Source organism: Diabrotica undecimpunctata, chromosome 3, assembly GCF_040954645.1.
Source record: "Diabrotica undecimpunctata isolate CICGRU chromosome 3, icDiaUnde3, whole genome shotgun sequence".
Classification (NCBI taxonomy): Eukaryota; Metazoa; Arthropoda; class Insecta; order Coleoptera; family Chrysomelidae; genus Diabrotica; species Diabrotica undecimpunctata.
The window spans coordinates 127,621,170-127,643,494 of record NC_092805.1 but is presented as its reverse complement, the minus strand read 5'-3'; the positions used below and the strand labels follow the sequence as shown (position 1 = coordinate 127,643,494).

General features: G+C 36.2%; 1 protein-coding gene across 3 annotated transcripts in view; it reads right to left on the bottom strand.

Moving 5' to 3' along the window:
- Positions 1 to 22,325, bottom strand: part of if (integrin subunit alpha inflated) — a 460,319-nt gene that overhangs the window by 41,850 nt on the left and 396,144 nt on the right. For all 3 annotated transcript variants that reach the window (XM_072526897.1, XM_072526899.1, XM_072526898.1), the window contains 4 exons: positions 13,616 to 13,835; positions 6,708 to 6,877; positions 2,611 to 2,896; positions 2,184 to 2,492 (listed from right to left, as the gene is read on the bottom strand). In XM_072526897.1, coding sequence (XP_072382998.1) covers positions 2,184 to 2,492; positions 2,611 to 2,896; positions 6,708 to 6,877; positions 13,616 to 13,835 — 985 coding nt within the window. The remainder of the gene's footprint in view (positions 1 to 2,183; positions 2,493 to 2,610; positions 2,897 to 6,707; positions 6,878 to 13,615; positions 13,836 to 22,325) is intronic.

Below are 22,325 nucleotides of genomic sequence, written 5' to 3'. Positions count from 1 at the left end.
GCGATCATTTTTATTTTGCCTAGCTTCTTCCATTGGTAGCATGTTTTTGACAAAGTCTAATGTAAGTTTAGCTTCATCTTGGCAAAACATAATATCAATAGCTGTGGTGTTTGATATGCTTCAGGCATTGCAGAGAGTAACTGAGTTTCAACTTCACTATCTTGTAGTTAACCTGTACTTTCAAGTTTTCAAAGAGTTTGACTGAATTCTGTTAAAAACATATTTAAAAACCCTGTTGTGTATTTCAATCGCCCCAGTTTTTGCAGTAGTTAAACCTGTGTCGAAATTTCCTTCTTCTGGTATGTATTTTCCAATTTACCTATAATCTCTTTTGCTTAGGTATTTGATTTATCAATTTCCACTAAACTGTCATGCAAACCTTGCATGATTTGTTAATTTGGTCAGCTGCTGCTTTCCAGTCGAAGACATCTAAGTCCCCACTGTTTTTTTATTGTGACAAACTGTGCTATTAGATCTATGTATTCATTGAGTGATATTATAGTCTCCTGATTTTTTATTAATTTTTCTATATTTTCAAACACTCTATCAGCAGGTAAGTAACTGTGCCCTGTCACCGGAAATACTAGCTAAACTTCCTTGATACTATCGCAGTCTAACTTATAAAAGCAATATGCGACCATATTAAGATGGAATTCTTATTTTGCTCACCACATCCATCACCCATAAGCCTTATAGTGGTGTACTTAGAAGAGACCAAATCTAGTGAATTTAAATAGTGGAATACACAAGACGAAATTTGGTTCACACCTTTGTGATACTCATTTTCTGTCCAAGTATAAGTAAGTTGTTAAATAGTTTGCTGTTAAGGTGGACTTCGAGTACCCTGAAACCATAGTAAAATGGTTTAGATATATCTTTTGCTTGTGTTCTTTTCCTTGCCTTTTTCACAGGTTCTACAGGAGTCACTTGAACATCCATTACGAATGGACGAAAAATATTACTATAATACTACTTATTTTAAAAGAAAAGAACTATGCAAATAATTATTAGTAAAAGATGATAGCTAATTAAAGTATACTAACACTGACATTACATCAGACAAAGAGAATGATTAAATCTGAGTAAATCCCCTCCACCCATTTTACAAGCCTCCTATTAGTCGGTTGGAAATAGACGGGTTTCATGTAGAACTTTCATAGGAAAAATAATGATTTGATTCAAAATGCTTCTTCTTATATTTAATTTATATTGGATAAACCTAATTTAGAGTCAAAACTAGTTCTGGATTCGTGTAGGGTTCAACAAGCAAATTTGGAAAGTACAAACAACTCAATTTTGGCCATGGATGGAGAAAGCGAGTTTTGATTATACACCCTTCTATAACTTCATTATTTTTTCCATTAATACATATATTCTTTGATTCGTGTTTATAGCTTTTATTAAATATAAGCTAGAAGTTGTAATAATACAAAGTTGTCACTTTTTTTTCTCCATAAAGGAAGAACTTCTGGGCTAATTTTTCCTCACAAAACTTGGTGAATCCGAATCCGTCATCAATTTTTTTTATCTGTTGCAGTTTTTGCCGCAATAATTCCCGAGAAAAGGAACTTAAACTTAGCTAGAAAACGGAAGAATCAATTTTAATTTTAAATTTATTTTTATTATTTTTATTTGGATCCAATTAACTACGAAATCACTGCATAGATATGTAAAAGTGGATAAATTGATACAAGTAGTGCCCTATTCAAGAAGCTGCCACCGCTCTCCCGAGGCTATCGATTGTAACATGAGATATTTTTGTATGTCATTTTACATATTTGTACTATTGTGAAGGGTGTAAACGTTTAGTAGTTGTAAGCCTACACTTTTTATTTAGGGATCAATAATGGTGACAGCATTTTAAACATATTTTAATAGGGGTGTAAGAGATTGGAATGTGATAAAAATCATGTTTCGATACAGGGCAGCGGCAAGTATTTCGACCTCTTTGGGTCTCATCAGAGCGGTATATGTCACTGCTCTGATGTGCATGTAATTCATGAAGCTGTTTGCTTTGCAAGTTGTAGAAAGCACAGTGGTAAAAATTTGAATTCGGTTTCGTCAGGTAGGAAATCGTATGATTTCTCTTTATGTTAAAAAAGAATCTTTTTCCCGAGCGTGATTTTTTTATGATTATATTTTGACTTGCCTTTATTATTATTACTAAATAGTTAACTACTTACCGTAAATGATTTACTGACAGTCAGCTCATATTGACCATAAGGATTTAGAGTACCCCAACTGCTGACTTCTGAGGTACTTTCGTTGTGTCTGTGCGCCCAAACCGAAGACGAATCGCCTCCAGCCTTTTTGATTTCCTGTTCTGTTTCACTAGGTTTATTAATAACTCCAATTCCACTATTAATGCCAGTTCCAATTTCTATGTTATGTTCATTTCCATTCTCCTTGGAGACTTTTTGAGCATTGGCTGCATTGAAAGCGGATATATCGATGTTGTAGCGTTCCCACAATGTGTTTAATGTAGCCTCTGACTGAAAAATAGATAAAACAAAAATAGTTTAGATTAACTGATCCAAACTGAGCTAAAATAAGAGAACGAATACGAAAAAGAAGAAAACATAATAAACCAACAGACCGTTAAGTACTTACTTTTATTTTTCTATAATTAGCAAATTGAACATGGTCACACTTAACATCACCCTTGGTGATTGGTTGCTCCATTAGGTAAAGGAGATCCTCACCACCAAGCGACGTAAGAGGCCAAAGAATGAACACTTCGGCTTCTTTAATTGTAGAAGGACCTTTATTTGTTACGAAATAAACATGAGCAACCTCGGGACCGATGTCCGACTCTTTCCTAATTTCTTTCATTGTTCCAGAGGTTTGGGCGGATTCGTTATAATAGCTGAGAGGTTGAAGAGTAGGGAAACTTTGTCTAAAATAAAAAAGCAATTTTATTATTTATTTAACCATAAAACTAAAGTTATTTTATTGCGAAAAATACTTTTGAGAGTAACATTCTACGATAAGACCAAATCTCGAAGGTGTCTAACTTGTTGTATCATAATAACTTTCATAATCCAAATTTCACATCTGTATAGTATACAGGATACACATAACATTTTAGGAACTTAATTCTTAGTTGTTCGTTCACATGAGAATTCAGAGTTAAGTTTCATAAATGCTTCTCTTGCCGCTTGTATACGAGTTCCAATTTGTTCATCAGGAATATTGTGTCGTTTATCCAGCATGGTAAGTATTTAAAATGGTTAATTTTTTTAATGGGATCTTTGTTGACTGGGAATTCAACCGCGATGTAAACCAAATCTTCGTGGACTTTAAACAAGCTTACGATTCTGTTAGCAGAGAAGCATTGTGGGAGACCATGGTAGAAATGGGAGTACGTAGAAAGTTGGTACGATTAGTACATGTGAGCACCATTAGTACATGGATCAGAATTGGCAGCACCACGTCGGAGTAATTCCTCATTGACGCTTAGACAAAGAGATCCTCTCGCCCCCGGCGATTTAATTTTGCACTGGAACATGCGGTAAGGAAAGCTCAATCACAACTGACAAACGGATTTGCCGCCCAAGGATCAAAAATACTATTGGCGTTTGCAGATGACGTAGACACAAGTGCACAATCCACCAGAGATGCAAAAGAAGTTTTCACCCTATTCGAAAACAGAGCCAAGGAAGTTGGTCTGAAGCTCAACGAGGACAAGACCAAGTACATGGTGGTTACGAAGAACCCAAGACCAAGGGTTAGACAAAACGTAACAACCAATGAATACAACTTTGAAGTGCTTAAAGAATTCAAGTACCTGGGAGCGATCATAACATCTAAAAATAAATATGAAAAGGACGTGGCAGCCAGGATCATTGCAGGAAACAGGGCATATTACTCATTAATGACCGTACTTAAATCAAAAATACTCTCAATACCAGCAAAAATAAGAGTGTACAAAACAATAATTCGTCCCACAATAACGTATGGAAGCGAGACATGGACTCTGAACCAGCTGGAAACGACAGAATTACTGGTACTGGAAAGAAAGATACTGCGGATCTTGCAGAGAAGAGACAACAGGAGAATGGAGAAGAAGACACAATGATGAACTCCAGACAGTATATGCAGATGAAAACATAGTATGCTACATTAAAGCAAACTGAATAAGATGGACGGGCCACGTACTAAGATCAAGTGACGAAAGACTCCTGAATGCCATATTCTGGGAAAGGTCCGATGGCAGAAGGTCAGTTGGTCGCCCAAGAAAGAGATGGAAGGACGCAGTAGCCAGTGATCTACGCAAAATGGGAATACATCAATGAGAAATAGCTGCTCAGGACCGAAAACAATGGAGGGAAATAGTAAACGCGGTCAAGACTCACATAGAGTTGTAGAGCCAAATGATGATGTTCATTGTTGACAATTAGGTGATGATTAAATTCTACATAAATAGAATAAAGGGTTTTGCCTGAAGAGTGTTGATATTTATACAGTATTTTTAGAGTGGTATTTCATCTAATGTCTTTGGTACATCTATGTATGAAGCCTGCGAATGGTTGATTATTATATTTTCTGTATTAATAATAAGTCTAGTTAGAATATAATTTTTTTTATATATATATTATACTTAAAGCTGTTAATTGAATTAAATTTGTTAAACTATCTTGAAATAAAAATCGGATTATGTAATTACATGATAGGACTGCTAGTTGCCTCTTACGACTTTTATAGTCATACACATGTTGAATTGCCCTGTATAATAATTAAATATATTTATCAAAATGTAAGTTGCTTTTATCCATTAGTTTGTTATATTAAACAGTTAAAAAATGTTATTTTTTGGGAACGAAAATTTTTTTTAATGTGCCATCGATAAAGCCAATATTTACTTAAAATATTGCTTGTTACATTGATTGCATTCATTTTTGGTGAATGTTTGCTGTTTTTTCTGGAAAAAACAGTGTTTTTAATAACAAAGAATAATTTGTAATGAGGCCAGATCAAGTAGCGCAAGCACTTGCTCTTAATAATGATGGGCGTTCCGATCGATATATCGCAGATATGTTTGGCGTTCCGCGAAGCACAATTTACCAGGTTTTACAAAGATTTCAAGAAAAAACTGGTTCTTACTCAAGAAGCCCAAGGAAAGAACCAAGAAAAGTACAGGAAAGACTATGGTCAACAAACGCCGTGGAAGATCGGTTTCTTAGACTTCAAGTGCTTCGATATCGGATTACTGCTACAGCTTTTCCTACGAGACTGGCAGATGTTCATGGTACCATCTTCTTCTTTAAGTGCTATCTCCGCGGCGGAGGTCGGCAATCATCATACCTCTTCGGACTTTTGAGACGGCTCTCTGAAAAGTTCATTTGATGTACATCCGTACCACTCTCTCATGTTGCGCAGCCATGACATTCTACGCCTCCCTGTGCTTCTCTTCCCTTGGATCTTTCCCTGCATAATCAGTTGGAGCAAGGTGTATTTCTCTCCACGTGTAATATGTCCGACAAATTTTAATTTTCTAGTTTTAATTATATTTAAAATGGTACCATAGTTTCAACTTACACCCTACGTCGAAGATTAAGCGAACAAAATTTATCATCTTATGTACCTGCTAGAGGGGCTGATAGGTATATTAGGGAACGTCTTGAAGAACATGTGTTACCTTATATGCATTTTGTAGTTGAAAATTTTCTCCTATTGCAGGATAATGCTGGGCCGCATATAGCCAAGATAACAATGCAATACTTTAAAGATGTTGGTATTCAGTTACTAACCTGGCCTCCTAGAAGTCCAGACCTTAACTCGATTGAGCATTTGTGAGACAACTTGTTAGGGGTAGTTAGGCAAAATTAGGGCCAGTTTGAGATGCTGTTTTCTCTGTGTTGTTGTACGGAGCGGAGGCATGGACGCTTACAGACACCACTATTAAAAAACTTGAAGCATTTGAGATGTGGCTTTATAGAAGAATGCTGAGAATATCATGGACAGCAAGGATCACGAACAAGGAAGTTCTAGAAAAAATGAAGAAGGAACCAGAGATTGTGTTTACGATCAAACGCATAAAATTGCAATATCTGGGACACGTTATGAGAAATCAGCACCGTTACTCCCTGCTGCAGTCTATATTGCAAGGTAAAGTCAAAGGTAAGCGGAGACCCGGTAGAAGGAGAATATCATGGCTGCGGAATTTAAGAACATGGTTTAAGAAAACCTCAACGGAGCTGTTTCGAGCCGCAGCGAGCAAGGTCATGATTGCCAATATGATTTCCAACATCCGAAACGGATAGGAACCAGAAGAAGAAGAAGAAGGGCCAGTTTGAAACTGCCGTAGCATTACAACAGGCGCTAATAAGCGAATGGGAACAAATACCGTAAAACGAGATCCAGTTGCTTTGATTCAGTTTATGTTAGAAAAGAAAGCAATTATTCGAGCTCGAGGAAAAATCTCTGATTTTAGTATCCATATTTTAGAAATATATCATTGATTTACAAAATATCTTACTCAGAGATAAAAAAAAAATATTTGTGGTTACATTAGTCAATATTTTGGAATTTGTTATTTTATAATATTTTATGAAACATGCAATAAAAATAATTGATTAGAATTGAAGTTTTCTAATTTATTTTAGTTTACTTCAAATAAACTTGTATTGTTTACTTTCGCAGATCAGTGTATTTTATTCAAATTGCGCGATTTTGATGTAGAATAAATAAATCTCAAATGTACTTGCCCTCTAATGTCTAAGGTGGCATCGATCCATATTTCGATTTCTATCGTTTTTCGATTGTCGTCCATCGTTTCTGGGAGCTCGGGGTTAGTACTGTTGGCGAATGTATTGAAGATGTAGCTGCGGGGTAAACCTTCGATATGGTAAGGTTGGAACAGAACTTTGAATGTTGCCTAAAATAATAAAAAAATGTGATAAAATTATTAATACGGGTTTTAATTTATCAACTACATTAAATCAGTAATATTATGATTAATAAAATAATATCATCTTCTTCAAGTGCCATTTTCGTTCCGAAGGTTGGCGATCATCAGGGCTATACGTATTTTCGAAACTGCTGACCGAAACAATTCGTTGCTGCTACAGCTATACCATTCCCGTAGATTTTTTAGCCAGGAGTTTCGTCTTCTTCCTATGGACCTTTTCCTGCTATTTTCCCTTGCATAATTATTCGAAGCAGTTCATATCTTTCGCCTCTTGTAATGTGTCCCAAGTATTGCAGTTTTCGTTTTTTGATCGTAAATATGACTTCCTTTTCTTTATTCATTCTTCTCAAGACCTCGACATTTGTGACTCTCTCGGTCCATGATATTCTCAGGATTCTGCGATACATCCACAGTTCAAATGAATCTAATTTTTTGGTATCAATCTTTTTCAACGTCCATGACTCCATTCCGTAGAACAGCACAGAAAGTACGTAACATCTCATCAGGCGAAGTTTCATTTCAAGGCTCAAATCTCTTCCGCAGAACACTCTCTTCATTTTAGTGAATATGGATCTGGCTTTTTCTATTCTTATTGTGATTTCTGCTGAGCTATCATTGTCTTCATTTATAAAAGTGCCTAAATATTTGTATTTGCTAACTCGATCGATAATTTCATTGTGTAAATATAAATTTTGGACATTTTGTGTTGATTTCGATATTACCATAAATTTAGTTTTCTTTATGTTCAAAGATAGTCCATATTCTTCGCTGCAGTCTGCTATCTTATTCACCAATGTCTGTAGCTCTTCAAGTGTTTCTGCGATCAGAACGGTGTCGTCGGCAAATCTCAGATTGTTTAATCTAACACCATTTATTTTAATACCTACGGATTGCTCAGAGAGTGTTCTATTCATTACATCTTCGGAATAGAGATTAAACAGGGTTGGTGAGAGTATACACCCTTGTCTCACACCTCGCTTTATTTCAATTTCTTCAGTGGTATTATTCTCTACTCTCACTACTGCTTTCTGATTGTAGTACATATTTGCTATTAGTCGGATGTCTCGTTTATCTAAATTCTTTTCTGTCAGGAGTCTGATTAGGTGATCATGCCGCACTTTATCAAAGGCCTTGTTGTAATCTATGAAACACATGAATACATCTTGATTTATGTCAAGACATCTTTGAGACATAACGTTCAGTGCAAACAACGCCTCTCTTGTTCCAAGTCCATTTCGGAATCCAAACTGGGTATTATTGATGTCCATTTCCAGTTTTCTGTGTACTCTAGAGTGTATAATTTTCAGAAATATTTTCAGTACATGGCTCATCAGACTGATTGTATGGTAATCACAGCATTGTTTGGCATTTATCTTTTTTGGTATAGTAACAAAGGTGGATAAAAGCCATTCTTGTGGTATTTTTCCTGATGTATAAATGCTATTGAAAATTTAACTAAAATGTGAATCGAGTCTTTTTCTATTAGTTTAAGGATTTCCGTTGGTATTTCATCTGGACCTGGGGCTTTACTATTTTTCATTCTTTTTAGTGCGTACATTACTTCTTCCGTTATTTCTGGACCTTCGTCTCCTTGTATGTTACTTAGCTCAGATTGTTGTCTATCATCTGCAAAGAGTTCTTCAATATAGTTTTTCCATGTCTTCAACTGTTCTTCTAGTTCTGTTATTATGTTTCCGTTGACATTATACAGGGTATTTGGCTGCTTACGTTTTTGTGTACCTGCAAGTTCTTTCACTTTTTTATATACATTAAAAATATCATGTTTTGCCTGCAATTGCTCTATTTCTTCACATTTTCTTTTATAAAAATCTTTTGCTATTCTGATTTCTATTTTGATTTCTTTCTGTATTTGTTTATACCTTTGTTTGTTTTTTCCTTTCATTATTCTCCGATTGTCCATGAGAAGAAGGATCTTATCAGTCATCCAACTTTGCTTTATTTTTGGTTTTTCTTTAGTCAGAATTTTCTTCACAGGACCTGTTACCGCCATTTTTACGTTTTGCCATTTTTTATTTATGTTGTTCGTTGGCTGAGATGTTTCTTTTTCATGAAGTATTTTGAAATTATTATTAATACATTTTTGCAGTTTCTCCTTTACCTCCAGGTTAAATAAATGACTGACGTCTATCTGATTTGCTCTTCTTTTCTGCTCCAATCTTTTTAGTTTAATACTCATTTGCGCTATTAGAGGGTTATGGTCTGAAAAGACATCAATAATATAGTAAATACTTAATTGGGTTAATTTAGGTCGTTTAAGTTCATTGCTATGCTGACCAGCAAAAAAAGTGGACACCCTATAAATTTCCGGAAATTAAAAATTCCTTGGAAGTTTTAGGCACTGTTTCATATTGTATACTCAACATCTTTCATTTTTAAAATAATTAATGGCCATTACTGCTTGATTCCTGATTCCTTAGCATAATTTATTTAATTAGAAGGCTACAAAAGAAAATAGTGTAATATCGACACAAATTACAAACAATAAAAATTACGAGTGGACTTAAACAAAATTATCTAAATTGTCTAATATCGGGTAATATGCTCTAATTTGCATACGATTTGGAAGGGATAGAAACAGATTTTAAATAAAAACTTGAGGAATACGTTTATATTTTTCACGAAGCATGTTTTGAAGGTCTGCAAGCCTTTCTTGCTAGCCTGGTTGATTTCTAACCCTACGATAAAGTTCATCCCAAATATGTTTGATGATATTTAGATCAAGTCTGCAGGTTGGCCATTCTAGAGTATTAATTCCTACTTCTCCCAAGTAATTTGTCTCGATTTTTGCAGTATGCGGCCGTGCATTATCTTGCATAAAGACGAAATTGTCCCTAATAAATGGACCAAATGGGACTACTGCCTCTACCAAAACATCCTCTATATACCGTGAGCATTCAGGGGGCCATTGATGAAAATAAGTTCAGTTCGAGCTTCAAATGAGATTCCAGTCCAAACCATGACACCACCACCGTAAAACTGTCTTCTCTGGGACATACAAGCATATGCATATCTTTCATTTCTCCGTCTCCAAACCCTCTCCCGACCATCGCCAGACTTCAAACAGTACCGCGATTCATCAATATGGAGAATTTTTCTCCAATCCTGTATATCTCAGTGTTGATGTTGTCAAGAAAAAATTAATCCATTCTTACAGTGTCTGGGTTGTAATTCTGGAACAATAGCCGGCCTTCTTCCCGTAAGTCCTCTTTCATTAAGGCGTCTTCTAACCGTTCTGTTACTTACACTCACATTTCGAACCTCCTGCAGACGGTTTTTCCAGCAACTGCAGTGGAATGGCGATTTCTTAAAAGTTCCATCACAATAAAAGGATCATCTCTTTACGAGATAACTCTTCTACGACCGGAACCAGGTCAACGTGAGTATGTACCAGTCTCTATAAAGCGCTGGAAAGCTCTCCGTACTGTAGTTCTCGGAATAGCTAAAATACATAAACTTGACTTCTAGCTAAAAAAGCTAAATTTCTATTGAGACGTAATATAAAACAGTGCATAAAATTTCCAATGAATTTTTATTTTCGGAAATTTATAGGGTGGCCACTTTTTTGTCGTTCAGTGTATATTGATTTCACGAGATCTTTCACATTATACTCCCGGATGCCAAAACCTACTTCGAACATTCTAGGGCAAAAGATTCCAGAAAAAAAAATTGTAGAAATTTTGATCGTTTGCAAAATAAATTACGTTGCTGCGTTGAGTATATTTACCAATCTGTTGAGTTACATTATCCGCAAGTTTTATTTAATAACACAAATGCACCCTATGTAACGCCAGATAATATCTCTGGTCTCCTGGTTATTATACATGGAGGAAACATTGAAAAACATTTATCAGGATCGCCTGTCTTTTATTTGAGTATATGAGGGGTGTAAAATCAAAGTCGGCAATCTCCCATTTCCATATGTTTTTAGAAACTAACAAAATTAAATTAAAACAATAAAACTGATGAATAATGATATAAAATTTGGTTTGTGATCGGATGTCCAGAAAGACTAGCTTAATAAATTATTTCTTTTTCTTTTTTTTTAATATCTTAGTTTGGAGATTGCCGTTTTTGTTTGCAAGGGTTGGAGATTGATGGATATGAAAATGATCTATAAGGATATTGCCAGTTTTGAAACTAATAAAACATTATTGGGTCTGTTACTTAATGAAAAAAATAAATATATTTTGATATTGAACAATAATATAATATGTAAACAATTTATATACATATCACTTAAACTAAAATATCCGTAAGTTCAGGTATATCTTCACAGGTTTCGACTGACTCTAACTCTGGAACAGGACTCTCCAAGTAGTGCTCGTTTACTTCTTGTTCATAACGTTGAAAAAGCTCTTAGTAGTTAAGCTGATCGAGTTGTGTCCAATCTAAACCAAAATGTTTGGTCAAAAGATTTCGCACATCACGCAGTTTTAAATTATTTACTTTGTGAGCATTGGGGATAAGTTGGTCTGGATTGATCATGTTAATCTGTTTGCCTTTTTGTGTGATATTTACAAAAGATCCGAAATCGTTTTTTAATGAAGTTCACCTCGTATTAAAACATTTCCTGTCCTACATCGTTTTAGAATGTACCTTTTACATTCCTCAAACTGAAAACCCCATGCTCCTACTGGTTTAAAAATCATCTTGAACAGCAAACTTCCAATCGTAACCACAGCTTTGTTTTATATCAACGACCGTAGAAAATTCGGAAATAATTTCCTTGTACCTATTCGTCAGTTGTCGTTACTACTTCTCGTTTTCGTAATTTTTTCTCAATTTAACCGAAAACTCAATTGGATGGTAAGAATGAGTGACCAACTACAGGAAAAACTAACTCAAGTAATAACATTTGGTGGTGCGCTCTCGATTAGCCATTTGCAGCACATAACAATCATTATCGAGTTTTTATTTTGACCACTGCATTCATCAGCGACCAGTCGTACCTTCTATGACATGTTGCCAAAATCAGTCTCATTGAGTCGATGACAGACTGCAGAGAAAAATTCATTTGATCCTTTGCCAAATGTGTCCTCAGTCCAACAGTATAAAAATACATTTTCCTTTGAAAGTAGAGACTTTGAGGAACCTTTAACAACACTAAAGTTATAAAAATAAAGCTTGAATAATAAGCACTTTGATCAGGAACTTTGGGGAGGACCAAATTTTTTTGGCAGCCAAACGAAAAAGTGACTAGGTCTTCTTTGTTTTCTTGAAGAAATTGGAAAAATGCTTTCGCTCGAAGTTTGTGGAGCAGTTTTTCAGTCATTATTTTAATTTTAGATTGCTCATTTTTCTCGTATTTAATGCGTTCAAATAGCTCTAAACATTTTGAACAAAACTTCTGCTCCTGGACTTTTAAAGCTCAAATTATATTTTCTGTTAATTATATAGCGAAAATACGATCTCTTCACAGTCTCCGATGGAATTGTCTGAGCAGTGTACATCCAATATAATTTTGATTCCATCTGAGTTCACATGGAAGATACATGCTTTTCGTCACTGAACGGCAGTAATGGGATTCAGTACATTTTAATTGGTTTATAAACTTTTGCACTTTTTCTAGCTTATCCCGATATTTCGCAGTTTTTCGATCACCACCTCTGCGTTCAATCGGTACTTGAGCTGTTTCATTGAATCGTTTTATCACATAGAAAATCCTTTGTTTTGTTGTCCCTAGCACGTTGAAAAAAGCTGCTTGGTACACTGGAACTTTCTCCTTGGATAAAAAATTACGGCAGACAGACAGTACGATTCACAGTGCAGTATTTTAAAATAAAGGCATCTTGAGTCGCTTTATCTTTGGTCTCATAGAATAAGCTATGAAATTTCTGTATAGCGTTCATGTTCAGCAAGCAGCGCTTACATGTTTTTGAATTGTGTCCACATGTTAGATATTCTGGCATATTCTTCGCAGAATATCTACAACAAAAAATAATTATGAATGTAAGTACTGAAATGGGTTCAAATTTTAACAAAAACGAAAAACAAAATATCAAAATTTAACAACGGCTTGGAAATAGAATCATAACATTCACAAAAATACTCACCTTAGACGTTTTGCAACGTTTTTCTTCCATTTTTCAGGTTGTCTTATTCGCTTCCTTGCCTTTGTTGGTGTGACAGGAGGCGCATTAACTTCCAAGATTAAAAATTAATCCATTTTTTGTATATAAAAATAATTTCTTAGACACAAATATAGTTTAGGAAAAGTACAAAAAAACTAAAACAAATTATAATAGCACGATGTAACGGCAAATCTCACCATGTGTTGATCACATGCGTGCGCTACGTGGTTCTTATTGGCCGCAGCGAAGATTGCCGTGTTTGGTACGCACTCAGATTGACGCCTTTGATCCCAACATGAACTTTTTGGTTCTTACAAATAGTTTTATCTAACAGATAATAAAAAAACGCAACAGATGACGTCCCTAACTCAAAACAAGTATTTGTTCTATAATAAATTCAAATTTTTTCTAAGTGAATAATTAAACTAATATCTAAGTACTTTTATTAAAATAATAAAAAAAATCACCATTTTTATAGCAATAACGACATGACTTATCAACAACATTTAATTATATGTTGAAAACAACTTTTATAGTACATTTAAGTCCGTACTCTTTTAATATAATTTAAAATATGAATTCACAAAAAAAATAAACAAAAGGAAATACTTACTATCTTTTTACTGGGAAGTGGATTTCCTATCTCACAAAGGACTGTCCTGTTACCTACGTCGTTACAAAGCCATCCAATTTTTTTGCTATAACCTTTGTAGAAGACTCCTGCGGGGTATGTAATTTCGAAAGTAGTTTCGAACGCGTCCTCTTCGAAATTGGAGACTATTACGTCGAATTCGATGGTTGTATTCGAGCCCAAGAGATATTTGTTAACATTGCTGTAAAGAAAAAAAAAATGTAGAATTAAATCAATAATTTTTATAAATGAAATACACTGAAATAGAGGAAAGTAATATAAGCATGGTTTTCAAGAAAAGGGTTGAAGAGTTAAATAGGCCAAAGATAAAATGTATAAAATATTTGTTTAAAAATGCGGTTACTACAATAGGATCACTACTCTAGTCTTAGGTACCGTGAATCGGTATCACATAACAATATAAAAATATAATCATACAATTCATCATTGCTTAACCGCAAGTTTTATGCTATAAAATTATGCTCATTTTGATAGTTTTTTTTCTCGTGAAGGGATTAACGGATTTCGCTATTTTTTTTTATCGTTTTAGACTTTTTCTTTGGTATTGCCACTGAGGGTGGAGTTTACCAAAACTTCTTATTTGAGAAGTGCTTCACTTGCGCTAAAAACCGCAACATCAAGCAGTGAGTTTGTTTAAATTGAAAACTACATACTTAAACGTATTAAATGAAACTCCTGAGTCAGCTGGCTGTCTATCGCGGATCCAGATTGACGTGAGTCCTATTTCGGGTAGGGACATACCATTCCCGGATAGTTAAATCTATATTCACCGATATATACAAGGTGGTCCTTAAGTAATTGTACAAACAGAAACCCTAGATTCTGCACTTTAAAATATTACGATTTAAGTGAACTTGTTTTAATAAAATGTTGATATTAAGAAAGATACAGGGTGTTAAAATGGAAATTTAAAATTTTATTTTTCGCTATAACTTTTACGTTTGTAAATATTTTTGGACAAAAATTTATAATAGGGATGTTCACTAATTTTTTGTTACGTTCCAAATTTAAAGTAGAAAGTCCCACCTCTATTTTATCAAAATTTAAATAATTCAGGACGTGTAAGAGCGGTTGCCTATAATATATTATAAGCAAGGTGGCGAAAATAAAATTAGTAATTTTTAAATAGGGGTAATGTCTGGCAAATTGTGCTGAAGTTAAGGGAACACGTCCTCTTTTTTGTGAAGAAACTAATTTAGATCGTTCTTTCTAGAGTTATCTTGGAAGAATTGGGATCATAAAATTGAAATTTTTGAATCTCGGTATTATTCGGTGACCTCCGTGTGTCAAGTTGTCAAGTGTTCGGAAAGACGACGGAAAGAAAGTGATTCCAGATTTGACGGTGTTACTGAAAGGTTGGGCTAGATTAAAAACGGCATTTTGTTTTTTTGCTTTTGCTGCTGTTCCATGTGGGATCTGGACTAGTCCGAACCGTGTGGATATTCAAGGGGATTTGCTGCCTTCGTGGAAGGGTTTTTTTGGAATATCCACAATTTCGCTAAAAAAAGCGGATCTACAGTACACGTGAATACCGGGAGTCGTATTTAGATCAAGAAATTAGCCTTAATCACGAGTCCAAATAGCCGGCTACGCTTCGGTCCAATTTGGGATATTTCAAACCCCTAATCTGGCTAAGAAGGGGTTGGTTGGTTTGTTTGTTTTTTTCTGCTTCTTCTTCTTCGTATTTTTCCGTCTGGCTGTAATTTTTAACTTTTCAACATTGTCACACAAGTCTATGTACAGCGACAAGCGTATGGGATTTTGGATTGAAGACACGCTGAACTATAACTGGAATTCCACGCGGTGAAGTATATGAAAATTCGAGGTATGGATCGATAATTAATTTTCAACGGAAGATTTAAGCGCCGTCTAATTTGGTTTGCGGAATACAATAGTTTTTTTAAAGATTATTTGCTGTTAGTTTTTATTTTCATATTTACAAATACTTTACAGATTTTTTTTAAAGATAATTTGCGGTTTATTTTATTAATTCAATATTTACACATACCTATTTTAATTTTGTAAACTGCGTCTAAGGGGGGGGTTATATATTTGAGATTTATTTTTTTTATATTATTTTCTGCGCACGCACTTGAGCTCACGTGGTGTCCTATTTGCGTTAATTATTTTTTTTGGTTGGTATTGAACCGCACACCCCTTAGCGTCCGGTACTTTTGATACGTCTTACCTTTCATTTTGTTCTGTTAAATAGAAATAACTTATGAATTTTTGTTAGGCAAGTAGAAGCCGCATTTTTATATTATTTTTTTATTAAGCCTATGGTAAAGTTAAATAATATTGTAATATGTAGTATGTATGTATTTATTTTCAACTATTTTGGGAATCTATTTATTAAAATTGACTAAATTCTAATCTGACAATTTCATTTATTTTTTTTTATTTATTCAGGTTGTATACTGTTACTTAGTATTTTAGTAGTAAACCTATTGGTAAGTTGGTGGTTTATTGAATAGTAACGTAGGGAAGGCTGTGGGCCAATTTACCTGGCGCCCCTGATATAACTTCGGATTTTTTTTGTTTTGTGGACCGCACGACCATCTCCACTGTTTTGTCTAGCCGCGAGCCATTCCCAGACTGTCACCGTATAGTACTTTTCTTTCCGGGTGTACGTCTGATTTATATTTGGTACATTTTATAATTTTTTTTATATAGATTCGGTTTTGTACGCCACATATTTTGGCGCCCAACGTGGGGCCCTTAATTAATTAACCTTTTTTTGTCAACCCCTTGTGTAGATTCCTTTTAATTAGTTAACCTAACGTGTTTGGGCTTTAATTGACTAACTTTGATTTATTTACTTTACCACTGGTTTTGCACTTAGTAGTAGTCTTAGAACTTCGTGTTTAGTGGAAGTGTATGCCAAGAAGTGCTTACTAGTTTTTTTTTTGTGTGACGTGAAGTTGGAAGAAGCCAAAAATGGAACTTAAAAGAAGATACTTTGAAGTGGTGTTGTGGAACTTAGAAGAATTATGGATATATTAGGACTTTGAAATATTTCTATTTCAGTTGGAGTTCAAATTTATTTTTTTGAGAAGTTGGACTTCGAAATTCTACATTGTGGTTTAACTTAGTTATGTTAGGGAATGTAAAATCTTTTTTTGAGATTATGTTGTGACTTGTAATTTGTTCTGAAACAATGAAATTTTGAAAATCTTTTGTGAAATTTTATAGATTGAATAAAGCGACTATTACTTTTATTTTGCTTTTGGTTTGCTCCCATTAATAAAGTAAACTGTACCTGTGTGTTAATATTTTTACTTATATCTTGATTTTGTTTGAATATTTGCTCCTTTCGGTTGATACATTTTTTTTAAATTTTGAACTTTGGCAAGATGGTGCGAAAACTTGTACCCAACTACTTAAGGAAAGAGGAACTGGAATATGAACTCAAAATTCGTGGAGTGTCTACTGGCACTGTTGAGTCTATGAGGTCTAGTCTGTCTGATGCACTTAGTCGTGAGGCAGCAAATGAAAGCTTTAGATATCCTGAGCACCCATTCACCTTTTCACAGGATAAAACTGCAATCGAGACTAAACTTGCGGAGCTGAATACGGCTGTTGGAAAGTTTGCCGGAACTCCTACTTGTGCTGAGTCCTTGAGATTGCGGACACAGATTAACCATGTCTTGGGGAGAATTGATCTTATGGTATTGCCAACAGGTGATGATGCAGACGCAGCCCAGGTTGTTAAGTCAGACTTTCTTGCTGAGATTTTGAAGTTGTCACAGGATTTACATGATAAGCAGCATCCAATCGGATCTGGTTCGGTACCAGTAGCGCTCGATGTGATTTCGGTTTTAAATCAGTCTTTTCAGGCAGGGGTAGGACAAGTTCATGCTTCTTCTCCTGGAGCGATGTCACAAGCTGGTAATAATGTTTTTTCAGGGTCTGTCTCTAGTTTTTCTTCTGGGATGATACTTCCTCATAAATGGGGAATAGAAAAGTTTTCAGGTTCTGCTAGGGGTATGTCTATTTCTGCATTTTTTGAGATGGTGAATGAATTGAGTCTCGCTCGTCATGTACCAGATAGTATACTTTTGGAATCAGGTATAGATTTATTTTCGGATAAAGCCTATCAGTTTTATAAAGATGTTCGTCTACGTGTAGGGAGTTGGGCTGAATTAGTTGAAGAGTTTCGTAGGGAGTACCTGTCAGCTCACCATGGGGAAGCGCTTTTTGAAGAGCTTCGGAGGAGAACTCAGCATTCGTCTGAGACTATTGGAGTTTACTTGGCAATAATGAATAGTTACTTTAATCGCTTGCGTTGTCATGTTCCAGAGGAAGTTAAATTGTCTATAGTTATTAGGAATTTGCATCCGTTCTATCAAGATAGATTACGTGATCCTTTGCCAGCTACCTTGGAGGAACTTCGTGTTCTATGTCGCAGTATGGAGGAAAGACGTGATTGTATTAGGAACTATGTTGAACCGAATAGTAGGAAAATGAATACTTTGGAAAAGGACCTAGCTTATATCAGTGTGGATGCTGAAAGTTGTAGTAGTGTTAGTGAGGGTCCTGTTGTTTCATCCGAATCGGAGTCCGCTAGAGGAAAGTTTAGGACTTTAATCTGTTATCGTTGTAATCAGTCAGGCCATAAGGCAGTAGGGTGTCTAATGAAGAAGGAGGCTGTTCACTGTTTTAAGTGTAAGAAAGAAGGGTTTACAGTCAGAACTTGTCCTTCGTGTAATTCGGGAAACGGAAGGAAGCGCACCTAACTGGTCGAAGAGGTGTTGCCGACGTTGACTCGACCAACCTACGTCCTATTTTAGACTTTATTTTACATCATTCCGAAGGAGATGAACGTCCATATTTGAAAGTTAAAGTCTTAGGAAAGGAAATTTTGGGATTATTGGATTCTGGTGCTTCAAAGACCATTGTAGGAAGAACTGGTTGGAAATTTTTACAAAACTTGGGTTTAGAGGTGGATACTTCGAAGAAGACCGTTTGTAGAGTGGCGAATGGTCAGATGTGTGAATCGTTGGGGGAATGTTTAGTACCTTTCATGGTTAGGGATCGCTTGCGTGTCTTGCCAGTATTAGTTATTTTGGACGTACCGCACATTCTGATTTTAGGATCTGATTTTTGGCGTGTTATGGGTATCGTTCCAGATTTGAGGCATAACGAATGGTATTTTTCGGACGCTCCAGCAATGGTAGGTTCAGTGGATCATCTCCGAGGTCAAACTATTTTGACCGATGCAGAGAAGTCGCAATTGGATGAAGTTATTAATAGAAGTCGTGAACTAATGGGCACTTCTCTTGGTTGTACTGATGTCACTGAGCATGTGATTGTTTGTAAATCTGCACCCATAAAACAACGTTACTATCCTGTATCCCCAGTAATCCAAAGCCATATTGATAAAGAGCTAGAAGATATGTTGGCGAAAGGAGTAGTGGAGCGATCGAATAGTGCTTGGTCGTCCCCGATTCTCTTGGTGAAGAAAAAGGTTCCAGAAGGTGAAGAACCAAAATGGAGGTTCTGCGTAGACTATCGAAAGCTTAATGCCGCAACAGAGAGGGATGGCTACCCATTACCGTACATCTCTAATATTTTAAATAAATTAAAGAACGCGCATTATCTTTCCACCATAGACATTAAGTCGGCGTATTGGCAGGTACCTGTTGCTAAGGCTTCCAGGCCTTATACTGCTTTTACGGTTCCTGGTCGAGGTCTTTTTCAGTTTTGCAGAATGCCTTTTGGATTACATAATGCCCCGGCTACATGGCAGAGGTTGATAGATCGTGTCCTCGGTCCGGAGTTGGAACCCTATGTTTTTACTTACTTGGATGACGTGGTCATCGTGACAAAGTCTATTGAAGAACATGTAAGGATCTTAGAGGAAGTCTTTAGACGCTTGAGAGAAGCTAAGTTAACCGTTAGCTGGGATAAATGTCAATTTTGTAGACCGGAACTAAAGTATTTGGGTCATGTGGTTGATAGGAATGGACTACATGTTGATGGTGATAAGGTCAAGGCTATGCTACGTATCCCAACACCCACATCCGTCAAGGAAGTTCGTAGCATCATAGGCACATTTTCCTGGTATCGAAGATTTATTCCTTCCTTTGCGACACTACTAGCTCCAATTACAGCGATATTGAAGAAAGGAAGAAAATTCAATTGGACCCCGAGTTGTGAAGAATCTTTTCAGAAAATAAAAGAATGTCTAGTTTCTGCTCCGATACTTAATTGTCCTGACTACAATTTGCCTTTTGTTGTCCAATGTGATGCCTCAGGATATGGAGTGGGCGCCGTGTTATTGCAGCCAGGCCCGGATGGTGACGAAGTAATTAGTTTCCTGAGCAGATCACTAACGCATCAAGAAAGGAGTTTTTCCACGACGGAACGGGAATGTTTAGCTGTGTTATGGGCAGTCGAAAAACTGCGTCCTTATTTGGAGGGTGTTCCGTTTACGGTCGTGACTGATCACGCATCCCTCGTATGGCTTCAAAATTTGAAGGATCCTACTGGAAGATTAGCTCGATGGGCGGTAAGATTGCAACAATATGACTTTAAGATTGTGCATCGGAAAGGAAAAGAACATGTTGTCCCCGATTTGTTATCTCGGTCAGTTCCCGTGCTTGATATGGTTGAAGAGGTTGTACCGCTTCCTAGTGGTGATAGTTGGTATGATAAACTTTGTAGAAAAATCGAGTCTAATCCCTTGAAGTATCCTCAGTGGAGAATGTCTGGTGGCAAACTTTATAAATACATCCGTCCCAGTCATGGATTTTTGGTCGAGGAAGTGGACAATTGGAAGGAAGTCGTTCCTAAGGGTCAACGATTGGAAGTGCTGAAGTTGTGTCATGATAGTCCTTTAGCAGGTCATATGGGGATCCTGAAAACTTATAAGCGTATTAACGAGAAGTATTTTTGGCCGAAACTGCGGAGTGATGTATCTCGTTACGTTGGACGTTGCTCACTGTGTGCCATGCATAAGGTGGAACAAGGTAAGCCCAAAGGCTTTATGACTCCTCAACCTAAAGCTACTCAACCATGGGAGATAGTAGCAACCGATCTTATGGGACCTTTCCCAAGATCAACTCAAGGCTATAAGTTTATCTTAGTGGTAATGGATGTGTTTAGTAAATTTTCTTTGGTATTTCCGTTGCGATCCTCAAAAGCCGTGCATGTCGTTAAGAAAATAGAAGAAGAAGTTTTTCTCGTATTTGGAGTTCCACGTCTGTTACTATGTGATAATGGTGTCCAGTATACTTCGGGTATTTTCAAGAAAATGATGGAAACCTATGGTGTCTCAGTTCGTTATAATGCGTTGTATCATCCACAGTGCAATCCATCTGAACGCTATAACCGAACCCTTAAAACAATGATGGCAACTTATATAGCTGACAACCATAGGAAGTGGGATGAAAATTTGGCCAAACTAGCATGTGCTACGCGCACTGCATACCACGAGTCGACTGGTCAAGATCCCTACTTCATAAATTTCGGTCGGAAGATGGTAGTGGATGGACGAGATTTTTCCCGAAAGGACAAACTCGGAGACCCGGAGGACGAAGTAGCTAAAATGGGATATAATCGATCGCGTGGACTCCAGGAATTATTTGTTGATGTTAGAAAACGTTTAGATAAAGCTTCGGCTAAGTGTGAGAAGACCTATAATCTACGGAGACGTCCAGAGGAATTTCAGCCCCATCAGTCAGTATGGCGGAGAAATTTTGTGTTGTCAGATGCCGCTAAATATTTCACGAAAAAGTTAGCTCCTAGATGGATAGGACCCTACTTCGTGAAGAAGAAAGTTTCCCCCTGGACATATAGTTTAGAGGATGAAAATGGCAAGGATCAAGGTATTTGGAATATTAAGGATTTAAGGATTAGTAACCCGACTGGTGATCCCGATAGGATTTAGGTCGGAGTAGAACGGACTAGCAAAAGTTTTGTCTAGTCTAAGTAAATTTAGTTAGTCTTTTGAAATTGGTTGTATTTATTTTTTTTGTTGTGTCCGTGAAGGATGACTGAGTGTTGGCTATGATCTGTTCTTAGGATGTATTTGGATGGTCAACCGATTCGTTTTTTTTTGTGTTAGGTAGCCAATACGAAGTCGTAGGGTTGCGGTAGCCTTAATTTCTTTTGATTTATGGAATTGAATGTCACTTAGGTTTGGTCAGAAATATGTTGTCTTCGATGATATGGCGTTGGGATTTGTTTTGATGTTAGTAAGCCATTCTATTTAATTGGGATTTTTTCGAAGCCACATAATTATGTTTTGGTGAATCTTGTTGGATAATAGCTTAGTTTTGGATGATTCACTAAATTTCGTTGTATACGGATTTAAATTCTGAAAGACCTATCTCATTTTTATTTTAATGAACAATTGGAATTACACTACTGTTTCGGTAGATGTTCCTCGCAGTATCAGTAAGAGTGGAATGGTGGAGAGTTTCTTATGGACTCATGTTATGCGAGGTATAGTGAAGTACTAGCGATGCCCCAGAGCTGGGAGGTCGCGAATAAGGGCAACATCCAGTAACCGACCTAATCAGTGTTGTCAGATTGACGTTGGAATTTGAAACTATTCTACTTGATCTCATACGATGAGAGATGACTGTTGTGTGGAAGTGGAGTAAGTGTTGTAAGTAAGTTGTTGCTTTGTGCGTGTGGTTTGAGATTGGTATGTCTTTCGTTGTCC